The sequence below is a fragment of the Struthio camelus genome, chromosome 19, assembly GCF_040807025.1.
Source record: "Struthio camelus isolate bStrCam1 chromosome 19, bStrCam1.hap1, whole genome shotgun sequence".
Lineage (NCBI taxonomy): Eukaryota > Metazoa > Chordata > Aves > Struthioniformes > Struthionidae > Struthio > Struthio camelus.
In genome coordinates this window covers 4,210,653-4,231,203 of record NC_090960.1, presented here as the reverse complement: position 1 = coordinate 4,231,203, position 20,551 = coordinate 4,210,653, and the positions used below count along the sequence as shown (strand labels likewise).

The window sequence follows — 20,551 nt, the reverse complement described above, 5'->3', positions numbered from 1 at the left end:
TTGCCTTCCAGTGAAACGGTCACAAATGAGCATTTCCTTTACTACTGCAAACACGCTACTGTATTAATAAAGGGCTCTTGAGCGCATCTCGTGTGGGATGAGTTGCAGTTGGAAAAGCTTTCAGAAACTAGAAAGCTTTTCCATTAGTTTCCTACCCAAAAGCCTGGAAATGTTGTGAAGATAGTTTGTCTTGGCGATTTCTTGGTCTGTGGGACACCACAAGAATATTTTTTTTCTCTCATATACTGGCTTCTGATAACATTCTCGGCTGCAATCAAAATAGGCAGAAAGGTGAAAAAATAAACACAGAACTCGTGGCTCAGACAATCTGGGAGTTAAAATCTACATAGCCTTTTCCACACAAAAAAGAATACATTTAAAATGGTTTATTTAAAAATTAAGGATTAAGTACATTATACACACTTGTGATTATACTGGTAGAACTGAAGCACAGTGGAAATAACATTTTCAAACTGCAGACAGAAATGTAGCCTCAAGGGACATGGTATATTAGCCCTTGTGGAAATGTGATACATAAAGAAAGAAAAGGAAATATAAAAATAGTTTATTGTTAGAAATATGGGCAAATGAAGTAATTTCTCATTTTACTACTATTCTGTAAGCAACCAGGAAGAGAGAGCTTACAATATACCTGAAACTTTATTTCTCAGAAAATCAAATCTGATCCAAAAGCATTTCTTTTTAGGTCTGCTATTATAGTGTATTATAATATATCATAGGATAATATCAAAAGACTGATTACTGTTAATGATATGATGATGATATCTGCAGGCCTTATTCAGAAATTGAGGCTAATTTGTATTAGATGCTGTCCAGGGAGAAACAGAGAGAGATGGAGGAACAGATGATTTTTGTTTTTAACTATCACTGAGTGGTTTCAAAGTCCAAGAATAATCTAATTCATTTCAGATGGATTAGCCACAGAGAACGATGCTGTTCATGCGTAGGAATGCTGCAAGTTTTTCAGTTTTGTCAGAATCAAAGTTTTCCACAGGAAAAGACTGATTTTCGGAGGAGCTTTTTCATTGGAAATCTCAACTGAAACAACATTTTTTTGCTTTGGTTGAACAAAATAGTGCACTGTAATTTGACATAGGCCATGACTTATGGGAGCTTTAACTCAGTCACTCATTCTCCTACAGGACTGAAGTCCAGGTCCCTGTTATCTCCTCGTGCCTTTGTTCCCTGTCCAGACCGTGTATCACACCACGAAGAATAGTTCCCTGCCTAAATTCCATTTTTCAAATGTGCCCGTTCAAGAATGAGCAAATGCTCTGGCTCAGACCGAAGTAGGGCACTGTGTCCCTATCTCAGCGTCTTGCACTCAGAGAGCAGAGAGCTGGGGAAATCAGCACAGACTCTAGGGCAAGAGTTGCTGAACGAAAACGACTGCGTGGTCAGCTGGCTCAGCGGCCAAGAGGAACAGCCTGAAACGTTTGGCAAGAAGTTTTGTGGACGTAGTGTAAAAGTATTGTCCAAACATCCCCACATGCCTCTCTAGAGGTCCGACCCGTGCTTTACAAAAGCCTCACGCTTTGGCTGGAATCAGATTGTTGGTTTTAAACACGTTCACTGGGAAATTATGATTGAAAGACAAAACCAAAGAGCAAATCAAACCTCACACTGTCACCTTTCAGTTCAATGTACATGAGTTTAGAAGACAGCCTACATCTAACTCCTGGTTTTAAAGGGAATGATTTTATTCTTAATTACAGTAAACACAGATGAGGACTTATTTCTAACTATTAGTTTATTAACACAGTGGGAAACAAATAGTTCTGGGAAATTGCACTTGAAAAATACATCGACTATAATTAGATGTAAATTAATTAGCACTTAGTATGACACACTAATGAGACAGAAGGTTTTTTTTCATTGCAAACTTCTACTTCTATTGTAGCTAATCAAAGTATTTTAATATTACGAAGTCTCAAAAAGTAGGAAATAATTTATTGTTTCAAAGCATAAAGATTTTTGTAAAAAAAACCTTTCGTCAAGAATTTTAATAATTTTAGAACTCTTTTATGTTGTCCTAGCTGAAAAGCAGGTAAAAAAATTGTTCTTGTCTGCCTCTGTTTGGATTTTTTTTAAAAAGCTTGTGTAATACCTTTCTCCATAGTGTCTTGATGTAGGAAGTAGCACAACCTTGTCTACCTTTAAATAATTCTCATTGCTCCATTTATTTTAGCTCTCAGAATTCAGAGGTTTGAAAAAAGATCCCAGCAGAGTTTCAACCTGAATGGAAATTCTTAATAAACAGGGATGAAGGCTCCAGTCCACCTTCGTTGGATTGCTTGCCAAAATACTACTGTGTCTATCTGCTAGGCTGAAGGCTAAACAGAGCATAAAAGTGACTAGGGGAAGACTTTCTTTTAAAATTGAGAACTATGTTTTGGTTCTTTCAGGGACAGAGGCCTAAACAGGATTTGCTAGTGTATCCCAACTTGCCTTTTGGGATGTTAAGGCAGCTCCTGCGGGGTTTCACTGGAGGAGTTGGTTCCGCTAGCTGAAAGTCTTGTACCCGAATATCAGAGTCACTGACGCCGTGGGCATTACAGCATAAATTAGAAGACTAAAGTGGTTTTAACAATTTGGCTGAGATCTCCCACCATCAGTGAGTCAAGCTTTCTAAATCATGTTTTTTTCTTGTCACCTTTTCTTTAGGCTTCTGGTATGAAAGATTTTTCAGGGCAAAGAAGACCTAGGTATGTTCAAAGGAATCTAAAGGAATTAGCTGCTCCTCTCTCACTGCCCCCAATTCATCCAGGGGGCACCTAATTCTCATAAGGCTTGGTTGAGTGGTCACTGAAAGCAAAGGGACTGCTATCAGAGTAAATTACCTTTGAATCAGGCCCTTGAGCTTTGAGAATCCAAGCCTAAATGTAAAAATAAAAGTAGAAATTTAAAAGAAAAAAATTTCAGACCTTTTTAGAAACATATAGAAGCAAAAAGGGTACAAATTAACCCCCCCCCCTTCCCTTATGCGATGCATAGAGTTTTTTGTGGGCTCTCTGCACATAAGTAGATCCATCATTACAAAATAAATTAAATTAGGTTGAACCATTGTTTCCATCTAAAAGCAACTATACCTTGCACCATGCGGCACTTATTCATAATAAAAAGAGTTTAATAAATATCTCATAAACGATGATTATTTTTTGTTCTAGTTTAAAAAATACAAAGTTGTCATCCATTATGTTAACGCTCAGTTCCCATTGCTGCAGGAAGATTTGCTAGTCCAAACACATTAGCTTTTCATTTTCTTACACGCATTGCTTAGATATCTTAGTTTCCTTTAGCGTTAGTGTTGCACTTGCGAAGCAGGAAGGAAAACGGGAATGCAATCGCATGGAACCAGCAGTTTCACCCGTGCTGGCCGCCCCGGCCCAGCTCTGCTTCTCGCTCCCGCAATAAGTAGTCTATAGGGGCCTGCTCCTGACAGCACTCAGCACCTTGCAGGATCAGGCACTAGGGCTAGTCGTAATGAGAATTCAAGTTTTCTAAATGTTAGGCAAGAAATGATATTTGCAATATGCTCAAGTCCCACCTACTTTCACCCTTCCCCTTCTAGGTGTTTTCAGATGCACCCACCCTCTTCCTCCCCTTGATCTGCATTGCCTGGAGGGATGCCTTACACCCGCTGCACATGGCTATGCCTAAGAGCAGAAGTAGAAGACCCCCTGAAGACTGCCCCATCAGGGAGTCTTGTAACACTCAGTACATGGGTGCCCTACAGTTTCAGTAGCACAGGCCGGTTTCAGCCATATTTTTCTTTTCTTTTACTTTTTTTTTAAAGAGGCAAAGCTTCTCCTGTATCAAAGGAAAGTGGATCACTTGAGGAGTAGTTCATATTCATCCTTGGGCTTGGTTATAAATTATATTCGCAAGTTTATAGGATGGGATCTCATTTTTAGAAAAAAAAAGGCATACAGCAATTCTTCTGTAATCCTTTAAAACACACTGGTGGTAAGTCTTTCGCAGTTTCACTGAGACATTGTACACACTACAAAAGTGCAGGAACATGAACTGCCTTCATCTCGTGACACCAAGAACTGAAAGAAACAAACTCCAAATAGCTTCAAAAAAGCTATGAGCATGTAATATCTTTTGTTGGTCCAGAGGATCTCCACTTGTTACTTCAACACATGCCACAATTAGAGAGGTGATAGGGTATTTTAACATTGCTCCTTCTCTTTCATGAAAGATCCATTCTATTTTGATATTTCTTCAAAAAGCACAAGGAAACAAGGTATTTCAAACAGGCGTCGTTCTCCTGTTGACCATGTTGACGTGGAGTCCTTCCTTAAATTCCTTCTGAAGGAAGTTATGAACCTGCAGAAAGCTGGCTTCTTGGTCTGCGTTGTAGCTGGCAGCAGTTGTAACCTTCAAGGGCTCTCTGGAAAGAGTGTACATGGAAATTTCGTTCATGGGAATGGTACTTGCTATCTTCATGCCAACCGGAGAAATGTCTCTAGATGGGGAAGGCTCTGTAGATCGAGAACTGGATCTGGACCTCCGCCTCCTGTATCTATAACTTGGCATCCTGGCATAAGGAGAACTGGAAGAAGTCTTAAGGAATTCCCTCTTGGTCTTAAACCGCAGCTCTTTGTTCTTCTCAATATAAATGTTCACAGCCAGAACGCCTATGGTTTCAGCCACAATGAAAGACAAGGCTCCAAAATAAAAAGACCAACCATAGTTGTAATGGTTCTTTTTGTCCTCATCTCGCTTGTCACTTGGGTCACCTGCATTGCTTGATATGTAGACAATGATCCCTATGATATTACTTAGTCCTGGAGAAAGGAACAAAAATCAATTGTTATGTGGCTGGGAAGGCAAAATTCAAACCCTGTCACTTTCTGGACCTGAATGGTTCTAAAATTATGACCAAGATATGTCATTCCGTGTATTTATTCTTTCTTTTAGCTAAAGATTTCCATGGTGGGAAAGAAGATGCAAATGGGAACTCGCTAAAATTGTTAGTGGGATTCTAACATTCGGAATAATAATAAAAGCACATTTTGAGCTCAGGGCTATGGCTGTTCACCTTGATCAACATAAGTTCGCTTTCACTTCGCTGAATTTTCATCTAAATGCAGCATGCTTAATCTGGGCTTCAGGGAAAGATATTAACAACGTGACTGACTCTCTGAGATGTTTCTAGTGTGAAAAACATTCTCACGTATCACAGGTGAATTTTTTCTCCCATCATATAGGAAGAAAAAAAAAGGCCTGGATGTAAGAGGCACCTCATGCAGTTTTTAATACCTTTAAAGTAGTGTAAAAACTACATGTTACCTACCTTAGCTTCCTGAAATTTTATTTCCAGGAAAGTGAAAAGCTTTTCTAAAATGTATTTGTTTTATAGCTGTGAAAACATACTTTTCTTTTAAGAAATTTGCCTAACGTGGCATTGCTAGTGTCCTCAATCTAGGTTAGAGTATAGGGAGAGAAATGCCAACAAGCTCTTCAATGGGAAACATAAGTCCTTGAGCCTTTGTGTCAGGTCTGAACACTAAATATGACTTGCTTGCTTTGTGCTTGCTTTCATGAGGAGCGAGCAAGGCAAACAGGCTTTCCTCCTTTAGGTATAAACATATCGGCGCCATAAACATATGAACGGTGTAAAGCTGTTTACAGGATTCAATGATGCCTACCTGCAATAAAAATGCACTGAAGGAATTTAAACTTGTGGGAAGGTAATTCAAGAAATAGAAAAAATGGCCTGGGACATGACGTAGCATGCCTTTCTTCCCTGCCTCTCCAATGGGCTCAGAGCGCCAGTTGCCACTAAGTACTTACAGAAAGCCTGGCCTTACCGTGGCCCAGATAGATAATTTAGGGTAGCCTTGCTGCTGGAGGAATTGCTTCTCTGCCAAGCCTCGGCTGCACTTTTGCATTTTCAATTTAGAAAGGCAGCGCTTCTTAAGGACCCAATTTCAGGGAGAACATACCTGCTGCAACAAAAAGAATCCCAGCGCTGAGAATAATGTTGTTTTTGCTATTGTAAATCCTTCCTGCTCCGACACAAAGTCCTCCCAGCAACAGTAATATTGTGCTTAGGATGGGGAACACGCTGGAGGCACGGACAATGCCTGAAGGGGAGATAAGAAGAAAAACAAGACAGATAATAATCATTTCAGATGCCTCCTCAGGTGCTAACGTGGAGATTACAAGGCAAATTCTCAAAAGGCAACCCTTGGCTTTTGCTGGAAGTCTCACTGATTCTGCCTTTCTAGGCAGTTTTTTTTAGAGCCAAGGCTGTGAATGGGTGGTTAATGTGGTAGGGACAAAGCAGCTGTGGCTGTATTCGCTTCTCGTTTGAGATGTTAAATCTTTGGTGCTTTCTCCTAGGAGGCCTGGCATTATTGTGGCCAACCGCCACAATTGGACGCCTCTGCGTACGGGACATTTCTGCCAAAGCGTGAAGTAAGAGGGGGTAACTCATGTTGTCGTCACGCAGGGAGCGACACTGAAGAATTCATGAGCTGACTCTGAACCATACAACGTTTCTGGGATGGCTTTAGTGGAGTGGGATGTGCACAAGGTGAGCAAATTACAGTTTATAAAGTCTAGGACTCATGTTACCAGCTAGCACAGCCTTTTCGCTCGTCAAATATTAAGGACAATGAGACTTTTCACATTTCTGCGGAAGACGTTTTAACAAGCCTATCTCAGATGTTTGGGTTTAGTTTCCTGACAGCTAAGTGGAATCATTTGAAATTCTGTATGCTTCAGTCCATTCATCAACATGGACTATAAAATCCCTGAAACAAATTCAAAATACTGCTTCAAGCCAGCTTTCAAAATTGGGTCACTAATGGGCTAAGAAGCAATCGAAAGGGAAGCCGAAAGGAGGAAGTGAAAGGACGGAGGAAAAATAAACAGGCAGAAGAGGAGAGAAGAATGCGTTGTAAAAGCAAAAGGGGGTAAACTCAGTAGTTCCTGAATGGACTATCGAGGAACAAAGTTAATATTGTTATATTTATGGAGAGGATTCTTTGAAGAAGGGGAGATAAAATGCAGCGTATCATTGCGGAAAACCAGGCTTGCCCCAAAAACCGAGGGGGGCAGGTGAGTGGGAGGGAGGCAAGCGGGGCCGGGGATGCTCCAGGCTGCGGGAGGCAGAGGCTCGACCCCAGCGACATCTCGGCAGGGAAGCACCCTGGGACTTTGGGAGGGCAGGGGACCCCTGGGGCCAAGTGCACAGAGAGGAGAAAACCGCCATCTGGCCCGATTTGCTGATACGGTGCCGTTAACGGCATGATCTCTCCTGGGTGCCGTCTTCCTGTGTGACAGGCACAGCGAGCGGTGCCCGTTTCTCATGGAGAAATGGCCAGATGTTATAGCTGATGTTTTCTCATTTTACTTTTGATGGCAGTGGTTTTCCCAGTTTAGTGAACTGCTTTCTAACCTGGCTATTTACCAGAGCTCGACCTGATGCCTTCGGTGGTAAAGCTCCCAACGACAGCAAGAAGGACAAGAGTGGGCGTTTAATAACAGCATTGCTTTTGTGCATCCTGCCGCCCAGGAGCCCACGTTACACACCCAGGCCCCGTTGGGCTGGTGTAACACACACACAGACACAGACAGACAGACAGACAGACAGACAGACACACCCACCCACCCACACACAAAAAAGACAGTCCTTACTGGGAAGCCTTTGCTCGTATTGATCCACTACAGCGAGAAATGTGCGTCTCCCGCCATAGCTGGCAACTGCGCTACGCAGGTCCTTTTGCAGACGGGGCATTTTCTAAGCAGATCTAAAATCGATGTAGACAATCTGGTGCATTACTATTCAGATAGTGTCCTGCAATAATTGGCAAGTCCAAGTCAGGAGGGTGTGAGGTCGCTAATCAAAGGAGGGCGAATGCTGAGAGTGCATTCTGTTGTCCTGGGTTTCACCTAGCGTGAGCGCCAGGAGGTAATGGTGCCTTGACTGCTGGGTCAGTTTGTAGAGACAATTTTTAGAAAAAGATTCAGCCTTCCCCTCCGAGGATATTACGGTTGTGCACTCGGACACTAAGACACCTCAAATCACTGGCAGCTCATTAGTGACCCGAAAAAGCCACACAGGCTTAAAAACTAGAGTGGCCCAGCCGTCTCTGTTTTTCGGTTTTTATATTTCATATTCATGCTGTTTATAATGGTTTCAATTAAATCAAAGAGTTTTCCTAAAATGCATCGGTGGTATTATTAGAAGGAACTTGCTAGACATGCCAAATACACAGTGTGGGTTGTTCTACTTCTAGTAACAAGCTCCAGAGATAATTTTTCTTTATTAGGTAATTAACGTGAAGAGAGACAAAACATATGGCATTATCTTCCTATACAAGGAAGTATACAACCCTAGTACGGGTTTTTCTTTCCTACAATGTGTACGTTTAGTTCTGAAATGCAAAAGGAAGCTCATATGTAACATACAGAATTTACATATGTCTCCTGATACTGGTAATAAAGTGACAGCAGATCAAAAAATATTAAGAGACTCTGGTTTCTGCTTTCTCCCTTACTTTTTTTCTTGTTTACCGTCCTGTCTGTTTGCCTAGGCGGTTGTGCACCGCGATGTGTTCTGACACCTGCTTCCGTGACGAGACTGCAGCGCGCTGTGCTCTCCTCCCCACGGGGCTGAGCGCCCCAGCTTTCTGCTCCGGCTTTTATTCTCTCCTGAAAGGCAGGAGGTAAGCAGGCCGTACGGGCTAGGCTTTCAAAACGTGGACGCTACAGAGTGCCGGCGAGAGGTGCACAAAACTGTAGAAACGCACACAAAACCAGGGGCCCTGCTTCTCCTCTTTACGGCTGTACTTTTGTGCCACAACAGACCCCCGAGGGCCTCAGGTAAATTCATGGGGCCGTGAGCGAGCAATGGCAATAAACGGGGCTTAAATCCTATTTACCAGAAAGGGAGATATGCAGGTGCTTCGATGCGGCGCTGGATGGGGACAGCTTGATTTCTGGGTGGCTGCAGAGATGCGAGAGGAGACCCCGGAGCCCGCCGTGCGTGTGCAGGGGAGGTAGGCAGCAGCCCCGGCTTTCTGCGCCCACAGCCCGCAGGGTGGCTGTACCTCTGCCCCTTGCTGGGGCTCTGAACAGACACGCGGAGGGGATTTTTTTGTTTTTTTTAAAAGATACACATGGAGTGGGGTGTGTTACCATCGGGGAGGACTGAATAGGAGGGGTCTTGTTTAAGCTTCTTTGCACATGTTAGTAGTCACTGTGGCTGTCGTTCGTTTGGTTTTCCAGGAAGGAGCCTGAATGACAAATGGGAAAATCCGGACTCTTGCTCCTACCCTGACCAAAGCCCCCTAAAATCAATCATTTTTTCACTGGTTTCAAGAGGGTTTGAACCAGGGCTCGAGTCTACTAACGCTCTGTAACGTTTACATTTAGCTGATGTCCGTGTTAGATAATTGTTAGGTAACTGTGGAGCAGGCTGAAACGCCGAAAATGCTACTGTTTCAGGCGGGCAGCGCACACAAAATATGGCTGTGCGCTGCCTTCACCGACGCAGTTCAGAATCCGCCTGCACAGAAACGACAGTTTTTCCTTTTACCTGACTGAGATGAAAAATGATAAGGGCTACCCCCCAACACATCCCTTCAAAAAACTTGTGCCAAGAAATGGATAAAAAGCATGACAGACGATATGGAGACAGCAGATTGCCAAGGTGTTGCAGACAGGGCAAAAATGCTGTATGCATTTTAAGTAGAACCGTGTGTTTTCTTGTAAAAGTGAAAGAAGGAGAGTCCTGTTTTATATACAGACCATGAGAGGACAAGTTATCCTTTGTGGGGGGGAGCAGCTGAGTTCTGATTTTGCAGAACTCATATAGGCTTGGACCAACTTATTTTTCAGGTCTGGACTTAGTCACTTTTGAAAACAGGGTTTAGGCTCATTAGTCACAAGTACACTTACAAACAGTTTACCCCAGGCACTTAGATAGCACAAATCTCTTGTCTTACTGAAGGAGCTGTACGCTGTTCTTCCCAGTTCTCCCTCTTCTCCAAATAAAGAAGGCATAAGACTCTTTTATCCAGATCCTACTTAATTGCTCTTTCATTAACTAATGATGTTTCTTTCCTAAACCTGACCTGGTATCAATTTAACATTAGTTCCAAGGCCTTGTATGGAAGATAAATGCAGCTGTGCTCACACTCTGCTAGTCTACCTTAGCCTGAGCACTGAAATCATGTCACACAAGCACTATGATCTAAATTGACAAGAGTAAAGATGAAAAAAAAATCTAGGTTTTCTAGTAACTAAGAGATTTTCTAAGAGATTTTTTTTTTCTTTCTGTCTTAGCAAACATAAGCTGTTTCCCAGAAATGAGCAGAAGGACAGAGTGGTTTCTAAGTGGTTTTTCAGGTAATTAATAGGAGCATAATTGAAGAGCATTTTCACTCGCTGTATATATGAGCCAGCAGCCTCATTCATTGCTCCCTGAAGCTTTTCCAACATCTTGTGAATTGCAGTTTCGTTCCCTTGTAAAGGGCATTTCTTTTAGCTTTGGTGGTCAGCTCTTTTGTACAAAAGAAACAACTAGGTAAGGAATCCGATGTCGAAGGGCAAATCTAACTCAAATTTTGCAGGATTCATTATGTTTTACACTCAAATTCCAAGACTTTGTATGAACTGAATGAATAGTTATTGGGAGGAAAAAGAAACAATCAGTCACTCTTATTTGAAGGGTCAGGTTGGTAGCTGACGTTGCTTATGTGAGGTCTGACACACCACCACAGAGCAGCAACGGCTGACTGTCCACGCAGGGGAAACCACAGCCCACATTCATGCTGAGACCTTGCTGTTTCCTGCAGAAATCTCAGCTGCCTTCCCAAAATGCAGTAATTTCACTGCATGGTGAAATTGCACCACTGCATGGTGGCTCAGCAACTGCAAAGGATGAGGCTTGTTTCTCCTCCAGAGTGATGCACTTCATATCCCTCTTGGAGGAAGACGGCAAAAGCTTCTAATCTCTGCCAAAGTCCATGGTTTCCCCTTAAAATGGCAATTGTCACTAATCTCTGTGGGATGCTACCAGCCTTGGTGGGTTAATGTGCATTATAAGGGGCAGTAGTGAGTATGGATTACTTTGGTAGCTAGGGACATGCTGCTTTCTTGGTGGGAGGACATCACTTCGCTTAGCTCCAGGCGAAGCAGGGTATGATGAAAAAAATTAGTGAGAACAAGAGTATCCACCACGCATTTTTACTTCCGCTATTGAGAGCACTAGCAGGTGGTTAGCTGGGCTGTCAGCAGGAACTTACGCGTTTCATGTATTCAGGGAAAACATGGCCAGTTCGCATGCCTGACCGCTATAGGGGAAGGGAGACGGGAGAACACGATACAACTTGTGTAAGAGGCATAAGAGGCTCTGCAAAGAAGAAAGGCCTAATCTGTCCATTGTGGCCATAGTGGATAGGACAAGAAGTAATAGATTTACATTGCCTAAAGGTTGGGTTTAAGTATTATGAAAAGCTTCCTAATGGGCTAGTTAGTCCTGGGAGTCTCTGTATCTGGTATCTCTGTATCTGGTATCTTGGACCAGATAAAATGTCTCTGGGAGATGACATGGATAGCTGACACTGCCTTGGAGGAGGGGATTGGACTAGATTTCTTGATGCACGCTCCCAGAAATCTAGGCTTCGCTGCCTGTTATTAGCCCACTCCTCCCACTCCTTTTTGATACATTAATCAGATAAATATTCCCTCTGTAAAATATCCTCTATGAGCTGGGAATGATAGTTGCAGGGGTTTTTTTGAAAAATGTCCATGTACGTTTCAGAGAACGGGCACCAGAATTTGTGTGAGGTTCCCTGGCTGAAGGAAGGGTCATGGCTTGAGTTGTCTGCAGTCTGAACTGGATATACATTATCACTGCTCTCTGCACCCAGTTTGGGCTAAGCTCTTGCAGTGAGTAAGACTTGGGTTTGATTTTACGGAAGAGTTATCCAGGAAAGGCTCTCTCTCCACCTCCGTTAAGCCTGTGTATTATGTATTACTTTTGAACTTACGGAGAAGGTATTCTGAGCTGTCATGGTCATAGTCATTGTCTTCAGGGAAATGGTTGATTCGGAAGCAATGTCCTTTGTAGATTCCTAAATGAAAACAAAGCAAACATAACACATACATAACAGCACCAGGTAAAAGAGCTTCTGCTAGCTCTCCTTCATCTCCTTTTCTTCCCAGATTGTATAAGTAAATTATTCTCCTGTAGGGTTGATCACCAATTTTTTTATGCCATCAGGAAACCACCTCTTAGGTCATGAATCTTAGGGAGTTTGGACTGAAGCGTCTCCCTAGGAAGGGAGAGCCAGGACTCCTGGGTTCTTTTCCTTAACAGTGCCGCTAATACCATTGTCTTCAGTTTTTTTTAAATCTCTCTGTGCTTTGCTTTATCCATGCTTATCTCACAAGGATACTGAGTTTGCAAAGCTGCTTTTTGTTCCTACAGTGACTGTTGCTATGGGTTCCTGCTCCGTGGCTGGGGCTCCTGGATGTTATTACAGTAAACCTGAGCAACTGTATAGTCCTTAACACTCCTCCTTTCTCATTCCCAGTGAAGTGTTGGGTTCCCTTATCAGAGCTGGTGAACCTTGTGCTGTTTGAGGCTTCTTCAATTACTCTCCAGGCTTGGAAAACAAGTCCATAAATCTCTTCTTGCTGTAATTTAAACCCATATGCCCCCCTCAAGGTTGCTTCAGTTTTTAATGGGCATACTTGTCCAGTTAACCGGAAGCCTGTGCAGTAAGTCAGGGTGTGAGCAAAGCCTGGGTGCCAGCCTGGACATGTCGGTACCCTTACAGAAACACTGCATTTCTCATTAGACAGCTTCCACTTTCTTCACTGCTACATCCCTCTCTCTGTCCTATCTTCCATCTCTCCCTGAGATTCTTCCTTTTCACTTCCTCTTTTTGTTCAGTTTCTCTTATACCGAAGCTGAACACAACAATGTTCGGGCTGCTGAATGCTACCTGTACCTGAAGAGGTGACACCAGAATCAGAGACGAGACCCTCGCCTGACTGATCAATTTGAGGTTCAGCACGTTGTCCATCTACGTAAAGGCTTACATTAGCAGGTTGTATTATTTTATATCATGATTATACATAGCCACATCTAGTCTTAGCTGCAATGTGATAGCTGAGACCACTGTTATACAGAGAGCTACATGGGGACGCAAGGATTTTTCCCCAGAGAGCTTACGGGGGGAGCGAAGCCCTGAGGTGTGATTCTGCCTTGGTGCTTTTATTATTCATTAACCAGTGCTTTCATGCTCAGGAACATATATCACCCAGGATGAGCTCTCTTCTGCACAGGAGTATTTGGTGCTTACCGTTCTAGCTGACAGAAGGATTTAAAAATCATCAGTTAATACTACTTTAACAGAAGCACAGCTGCAGTCTGTAGGATATAACCGTGGATTTATTTTACTATCTATTACCGATGATTACAAAGAGCTTCTCAGAAGAATTCCTAATCCAGAGGATTTCAGTTGCACCCAGTGAGTGTCAACTACAGGTCTGCTTCTACAGTGCATTTAATTCTTCCAGTAAATGATGTATCTACTCTAATTATGATAACAGCTCGGGCTTTCTCTGCACAGCATTTCAGAGACTGTGAAAAACAAGCAAGTGGCTCTTGTAGCATGTGGAAATGACACACCTGTACTGTCTGCAAGGCAGATAAGAGCACTTCAGCTGGGAACTGGTGCTGCTGAGCGTGTTTGCCCCGGCAGTCCTTTGTTTGCCATCAGCTGCTTTGTTGCTCTTTATGGCTCTTCAGCAGGGCAATCCAAAATGCAGATTTTTAAAGATCCTAGTGCTTATCTTTATGGCAGTTCACACAATGCAAGTGAATCTCTCCCAGCATAACTGGGCCTCTGAGACTGGGGTGGTAATTTCTTTGACCTTCTTCATCACGTTGTGCCAATTTAGAGGAACTATATTCAGAGTACGATTTTTTCCTCCTATTCATTAAAGAAGAATCTAAATAGTTTTCTTAACCTGATTTCCTATGGAAATAGGCTTTTCCATGACACTGTGCTTGTGTGGATATAGGTGGGGTGGGCTGTCAGTCTGTCGGTCCTTCTCCAATAACATCTAAGATAGTTGGCTGATTTTATCTCAATTGGATAGAAAAGTAGAAGTACAACAGGTAACTGAGATCTCACAAGTTTCATGAAAACATGCACTTGCATAAAGGAGAGAGGGCTCTTCACCTAAGACTGCTTTGTGATCTTGCACATTATTAGATACCAGAGCACGGGCACGGATGAAAGCCCAAATAAATGTTCCACTTCCAGAAAATCAATTAGCAGACAAAATGTGCAAGGCCAAAATGTTCCCCAAGCCTCCTGTGTTAGCAATACTGATGAATCAATGGATGGTTTTGGTTTCTGTAAAATAACCGTGTGTTTTTAAACTCCTGAATGAAACGGGCCCCTTAGCAAAACTTTTTCTTCTGATGAGGCCATGAAGCCATCCCTTCCACTGGAGGACTGAACATATCAGCAGGACAGTATGGGACTATGTTAGCAGGGTCCAGGCTTTTCCTGTTTTATGGCTAAAGACCTTCATTTCCAGGTTCTTTATACCTGGAGCCTTTCACATGAAAGTATGCTATCAAGACTAGTAGATGTGAAAAAAGAGGATAATTAGAAATAGCCCCAGCTGAAAATTTTAGAGAAGCTCAAGACTCCCTTTCTGTTTCCAGTTTTTAGGGGTGCTGAGATTGGCCATTCTGGCCAACTTTTTACAGAAATAGCAAATGACTGTGAAACGTGGACCTGTATCGAAGGCTGGGAATCCAAAATTTTCTTCCACATATTTTTGCTGTGGTTCAGGTCGTGGATATTGGCTCAGGGTCATCTCTAGTGTCTGCGGAATTTGATAGCTAATAACAGCAACTAACTGGATAATTTTCTTTCATAAACTTAACAGGTGCCATGTAACTCAGCGGCAGCTTATCAAAAATCTCAGCAAGGCTTGAAGTTGCTATCAAGAACTCTAGCGCTCTACTGGGCTGAGGACTCTTTCAATCCATAATGTATCAGAAATAAAGCTTTGCTAGGAAATGTAACACTTTTTTCACAGCGATGAAGTTTGAAACTCAGATTTGGGAAAAATTAAAACTAGTTAGACTGGAAGCTATTCAAGCAGCGCTCAGCTGTGATAGCATCCCTTCGCTTACTAGCATAGGAGAAAACAAACAAAAACAAAATAGAAATTTGTTAAAATACCCAGCTCCATGCCCCAGCTTGTAAAGGAAAAGAAAAGGGATAAAAGCCATGCGATACAGGAGGTGACAGAAAAGGGGATGCCTCAGATTAGAATTCAGTAACAAATATTCTCCAGGATCGGCCCAAGGCCTGCAATCCTTAAAGCTCTTCTGAAGCTCTTCAGGCTTTGTACAAATGTGGCTACTGCTCCACGCTCAGTAAAGGCACCCACGGACAGTTTTCCACATCAGGACATAAAGTGGAATGGATTTTTTTCTTTGTTTGAGTACGGGGGTAGTCCCTTACACAGTTTGGAGAGGAAGATGGAATATTTAACTTCTACTTTTGTATCCACTAGAGAGAGATAAATAAACTGCAATCACTGCCTAACAGATACTAAAATATTGAAAAGCACTTCTGGATACCTCATGAGAGTAAGATCTAATGTCCCAATGAGATGCCGTAAGTACTACTCCTTTTGCAGAGTGAGTACTTATATGTTTTAAATATTTTCAGAAATGCAAATACTATGATGCATTTTTCCCATAATTTCATTTTGAATTTTGAGCAAGGACTTCAGGATTTGGGTTAGTAATAATGAAGAGGCAAATTTGCTAAAGTGGTGCTGATGCTGTGAGAAAAGAAATTGTTCTGCTGGTTACCACGTGCTTAGCTGGTACTTAGAAACTAAAATTATTTGTTAGTCTGTGCTTTCCTCTGTCTATGTTCAAACTTGTCACCTACAAAGTTAGCACTTCCCAGCCTCACTAAGTGTTGTTTGGATAACTATAATTAGAGTGTGACGTACTCAGATAATGAGGGGGGAATGTAGTGCCTAAGTCAACATCAAGCTTTGAGTTTGGGTCTGAGATATCAAAGAACATCGAGTTTTCAACAGTAAACCAAATTAGCGAGCCCAGCTTCTGATGACATACTGCCTCCTCCTTGCTCTTGCTCAGATAATCCTTATAATCGTATCTGTGCTGCTGGCAGGATTGTTCACTGTGGTTACAGTTTGTGACCAGTGAGAACAGTGGTCACAAATGTTGCAGGATGCAAGTTCTGCTGAACCCTGTTTGTGAACTTACATTACGCAAGTATATCATCGCTGGCCAGACTATCAGTCAGGCCATTTCTTTCAAATAGCTATTTCCCATGGTTAGTAGTAGTCGGTGATAACATTCTCTGATGCACTGGAAGTGCTTTCACAAATGTTTTCAGTGCTGGAAGATAAGAGCCTTTGAATATTTGACAATATTTGTCAAGGCAAGCTTTACTTTTGCGTTCCCCCCCCCCATAATACAGTAAACTACATACAATAAGATCTTTCCATAACGTTAGTGTTCTGTTGTCATTTAAAATAGGTTTCCACCATGCAAGATGCTAGCAGCTTTGCAGCAGAGGACCTTGTCTGCGGGGTACTTGTGTCAATAGCCATTTTTGTCTCTCTGTCCTGAGCATGAGCTTACAGAAAGCGATATTTGATAGCAGGGGGAGACACATGAGGATAGATGGTTCTAGCTGGTCTCCCTCATTCCCCATCACCAGCTTCTGCAGAGCTGTTGCCCAATTAACTGTTTCACCTACCAGCCTTCTCCCCTGCCCTTATTGGTGAGACTATGCAGTAAAGCGCCAGTTTTGGAACTTGTTTGAGAAGCCTTTCTTGTTTTCTCACGGGATGCGAAACATTTGCGACCTCCTTGGATCCCCTGCCAACACAACACATTCTTGCACTGAACAGCTACTGATACTTAGCCCTCACACGTGCACGCTATTTATAGAGGTAAGCAAGGTTTTCTCCATAGGGGCGTATGTTCATGGAACGAGTGCTATGAATGTCAGCCTCAGAAGCGCTCAGATGGCTACACTAATTACCTGCAGGAAGGTAAATACACTGCATAGTGTTCCAGCCTCAAATCACGCTGACCAGCTGATTTCTTTTTGGCAAACGTGGGTCTTCTGGGAAGATTTGAAGATGTAAAAGGAACAGACTTTAAAGGTCACTTTAGAGCAAACGTCTCCAGATATGAGAGATACAAGGTGTAAGGAGCTGACAATATGTTAAAAATAAGGCAATTAGTAAGGAAACACGGGAGAGTGAGCCCACTGTTTCTGCGTGTTGCATCTACTCTGTTGTTGAATTCTGTGCTTTAGTTCTAGAGCAAAGCAGTAGCATGATTTGTTGCTAACACTTGAATGTCTGAATGTTTAAATGACAACTTTGCTGAATTTATCAGCACCGAGAAGGTTGACTGATGGCTAACATCACAGACAACAAGAAAAGTGTTGCATTCAGAAAAGGGCTGTTGTAACAGAAGTTGACTGAACACGATATCCATCTAACCGAGCCCATATGTGGACTGAATTTCCTTAATGGCAGGGTTTTGCATTTCCCTTTGACAAAAATGAAGAATCTCTATTTATAGTGAGAGAGAGTGTGTCAGAGCTGGACTCTGTTGGGGGAGCAGAGAAACAGTTACATGTTTTTTTTCCTTAGGAGGATTTCTCTGCTGACACCTTCTGAAATCTTTTGCAGTATGATTTGAGCTATGGTGAGCAAAGGGGATCAGACATGCCAGAAAATGTTTCTCTCCACAAAATTCATAGCGCAGAGTCTATCTGCGCACTGTGTTCTTTTCTTTGTTTTTTTACCAGTAAAGCTACGCTATCTCGGTGGATTGGCACAATGGCGAACGGAGCCACTAAGTTAACTTTTTTTCTTGTCATTCTTTTTGTCATAAAATAACCAGTGAAAAGAGGAATGGGTGGTGCACCTACTAGCCATGATTTACTTTCAAAATTTGCTATTTTGGTGCTGAGATGCCCAAGCGCGGCGTATTGTTGCTCTGAACTCTCCACTCAGACCATGGGAACAGAATTAGATTTTTTTGCTTTAACTTGGCACTTTCTCTTAATTTGTCCAGAGTTCGATTATTTCTCTCCTGCTGAGAGTTTCATAGGCCTGTACTTAAGTTACTCAGACAAGCACAGATCCTGTGAGCCTCTCTGAGAAGATCTCTAATGGTGTCATTATGAAGGAAATCATGCACTATTGGATGCAGGCAGTGCGTAAAACACCCCGCATGTGAATTTGCTACCCCGCATTGCTGCTGTAATGCTGCCTTCATTGTCAAGGAGAACGGAGCCAGGAGAGAAAGAAACCTAGGGAGGTTAAGTACGCATTTATTGGGTATCTGGCTTTGAGAGCAGTTTGGCTGTTGCGAGATCTTTGTGAAGCTTGAAACTTCACCGTATAGATTTTTTTTTTGGAAGTCACTGCTGAGACAGACGCTGTCTGACACCTCTTGCGTCCTGACAGTCAGGCAAATTTTTGTCGTATGACAGTTTGTTCATATTTTTGTTTCATCCTGCGGGTCGATTTGATGAAGTGCACTGCTCGTGCATAGGGTTATTGTTATACATCTGCAGGACAGGCCGTGTTTTCAGAAAACGCCTAGGATGTAGAAAGATTAGGAGTACATCCCGTAACCATGAACTAGCAAGGTACCATAAATGAGCTGACCAGTAGCAGCTGTGCACGTCATATTTAGACGACAACAAATTCCCCTCAGCTGTGTCTTTAAAAGGATTTTATCCTGAAACTTAACCATCTTTCTCTACAGATGCCGACAGAGAGGAAAGATAACCCTGTATTTATCCTCATAAAAGTCCTTCCTTTCTTCCTCTGTCTTTCATTTCATAACTTTGAGAAGTCTCTCATTTCTAATAGGAAGGGATACCACTGCTTACTTTAAAGGAGCAGAGCTAAGGGCCAGACTCTGATTTCTGTTGCGTGGGTTCAAATCTGGGTCTCACCCAGTCACAGTGATACCAGAATCTGATCTTCTCCCTTTGTTTGCCCTCACTCTACTTCCTAGACCAAAAAAAAAGAAAAAAATCCTTATTTTAAAATGTTGAAATGTATGAAATTTGCCCCACTTTCTTCTTCAGGAACTGTCAGCTCTAAGAAACCCTTTGGGTTCTTTTTTTGATCTATTTTCAATTGTCTGGTGGGCAAAGTAAAACTCCTCCTCAAGTCTCTTATTTTCTTATCTTCTGCTGCAACAAGAATTTCGCCCTTCTCCAGTCCTCTCCCTGCACTGCCTACAGACCCTTGGCCGCTTCGTGCTTTTCATCCGTCCCCTTGATGCCAAGTGAATAATTACCAGCCGCTTTTGACTCCTGTTCCATCTTGCTCCTCTTTAAAGGTTTTTAGATACAAAACACCTTCCCGGTACGTTTAACACCTCACTGGGGCTGACCATCGCAGCTGCGGCGGAGCCCGATGCAACGCGCTCCGAGGCGCTCCTGCCGCAGACGCAGGGCGCAGCTGTCATCTTCGCTCAGCCCACGCGGTTGCAAATTAGCTGATGTTGGCAGGGGACTGTGCTCTGCTTTTACACAGGCCTTTATTCTTAGCCGTCTCCGTTCCCCTCCAGTCTGGCAGAAGCACGTTTTCTCTAGGAACAGTTCTCAGTTTAGCTTGTCATTGACATGCTCAGTCCCACCAGCCTGATCCTCCAATTAACCTTACTCCACTTTTTCTTTTATCTTCTTATACCAATTAATGCTCCCATCTGTATTTATCACATACTATTTATGAGATAAAAGACTCTTTTATACCACCATTCTCAAGTATTTACTGTAGGACATTATAATCCTTCACCATGTTATCGGTGCTTCGATAGGGTCTGATCTTGTTTCTTTTTACTGTGTGCAGTATCTCCTTGGTGCTCCTCTAGAAAGTCTAGCTGAACCCCTGTTTGCTGGAAGCTCAGATAGCTCCTAGCTTCTCCTGTCCCCATATCCCTGGCCTGCAGAATTAGAGGTGCATTGCCCAATTCCTTGCATTACTTTTTTCTATAGTTTACAGCTCGCGCTCCGTGTTTCCGCAGAGCTGTCTCTGTTGAGTTGCGTGCTGATTTCAAAGCCATAAATAGCGACCGGCGAGGTTCCCACTTGGGCAGTTTGACCTTCATGTCAACGACCCACCCTTTTCTCTTCTACTGCTCTTGAGTTTCCCAAGGCTCAGATATGGCATCTTAATTGACCTCCACTAGACATCAGTGGACACTCACCACTGCCCCAAGAACTTGGCCGTGTAGGAGAATGAGACATATATCCCATTTGGGCTTTGCAGTCTGCTGTTGAGTGCTGACTTCTAGTTCTGGCATGAACTATTTTGCTCACTGAGCAAATTTTATTTTGTCATTCTGCAATTCAGGACGTAGCATGCTGAATGCTTTTGTGTATACAGCCTATTAAAGCATATCCAAATTCTAAATTACTTACACCAGAAGGCATTCGGGGAA

The 20,551-nt window shown here is 42.7% G+C and overlaps 1 protein-coding gene across 1 annotated transcript in view; it reads right to left on the bottom strand.

Moving 5' to 3' along the window:
* Positions 1 to 371: 371 nt before the first annotated feature.
* CACNG4 (calcium voltage-gated channel auxiliary subunit gamma 4) overlaps positions 372 to 20,551 on the bottom strand; it is a 45,103-nt gene continuing 24,923 nt past the window's right edge. Inside the window, exons 2-4 of the mRNA XM_068913768.1 lie at positions 12,036 to 12,119; positions 5,976 to 6,116; positions 372 to 4,814 (exon numbers count right to left, since the gene is read on the bottom strand). Of these exons, the coding sequence (XP_068769869.1) occupies positions 4,276 to 4,814; positions 5,976 to 6,116; positions 12,036 to 12,119 (764 nt within the window). The 3' untranslated portion in view covers positions 372 to 4,275. The remainder of the gene's footprint in view (positions 4,815 to 5,975; positions 6,117 to 12,035; positions 12,120 to 20,551) is intronic.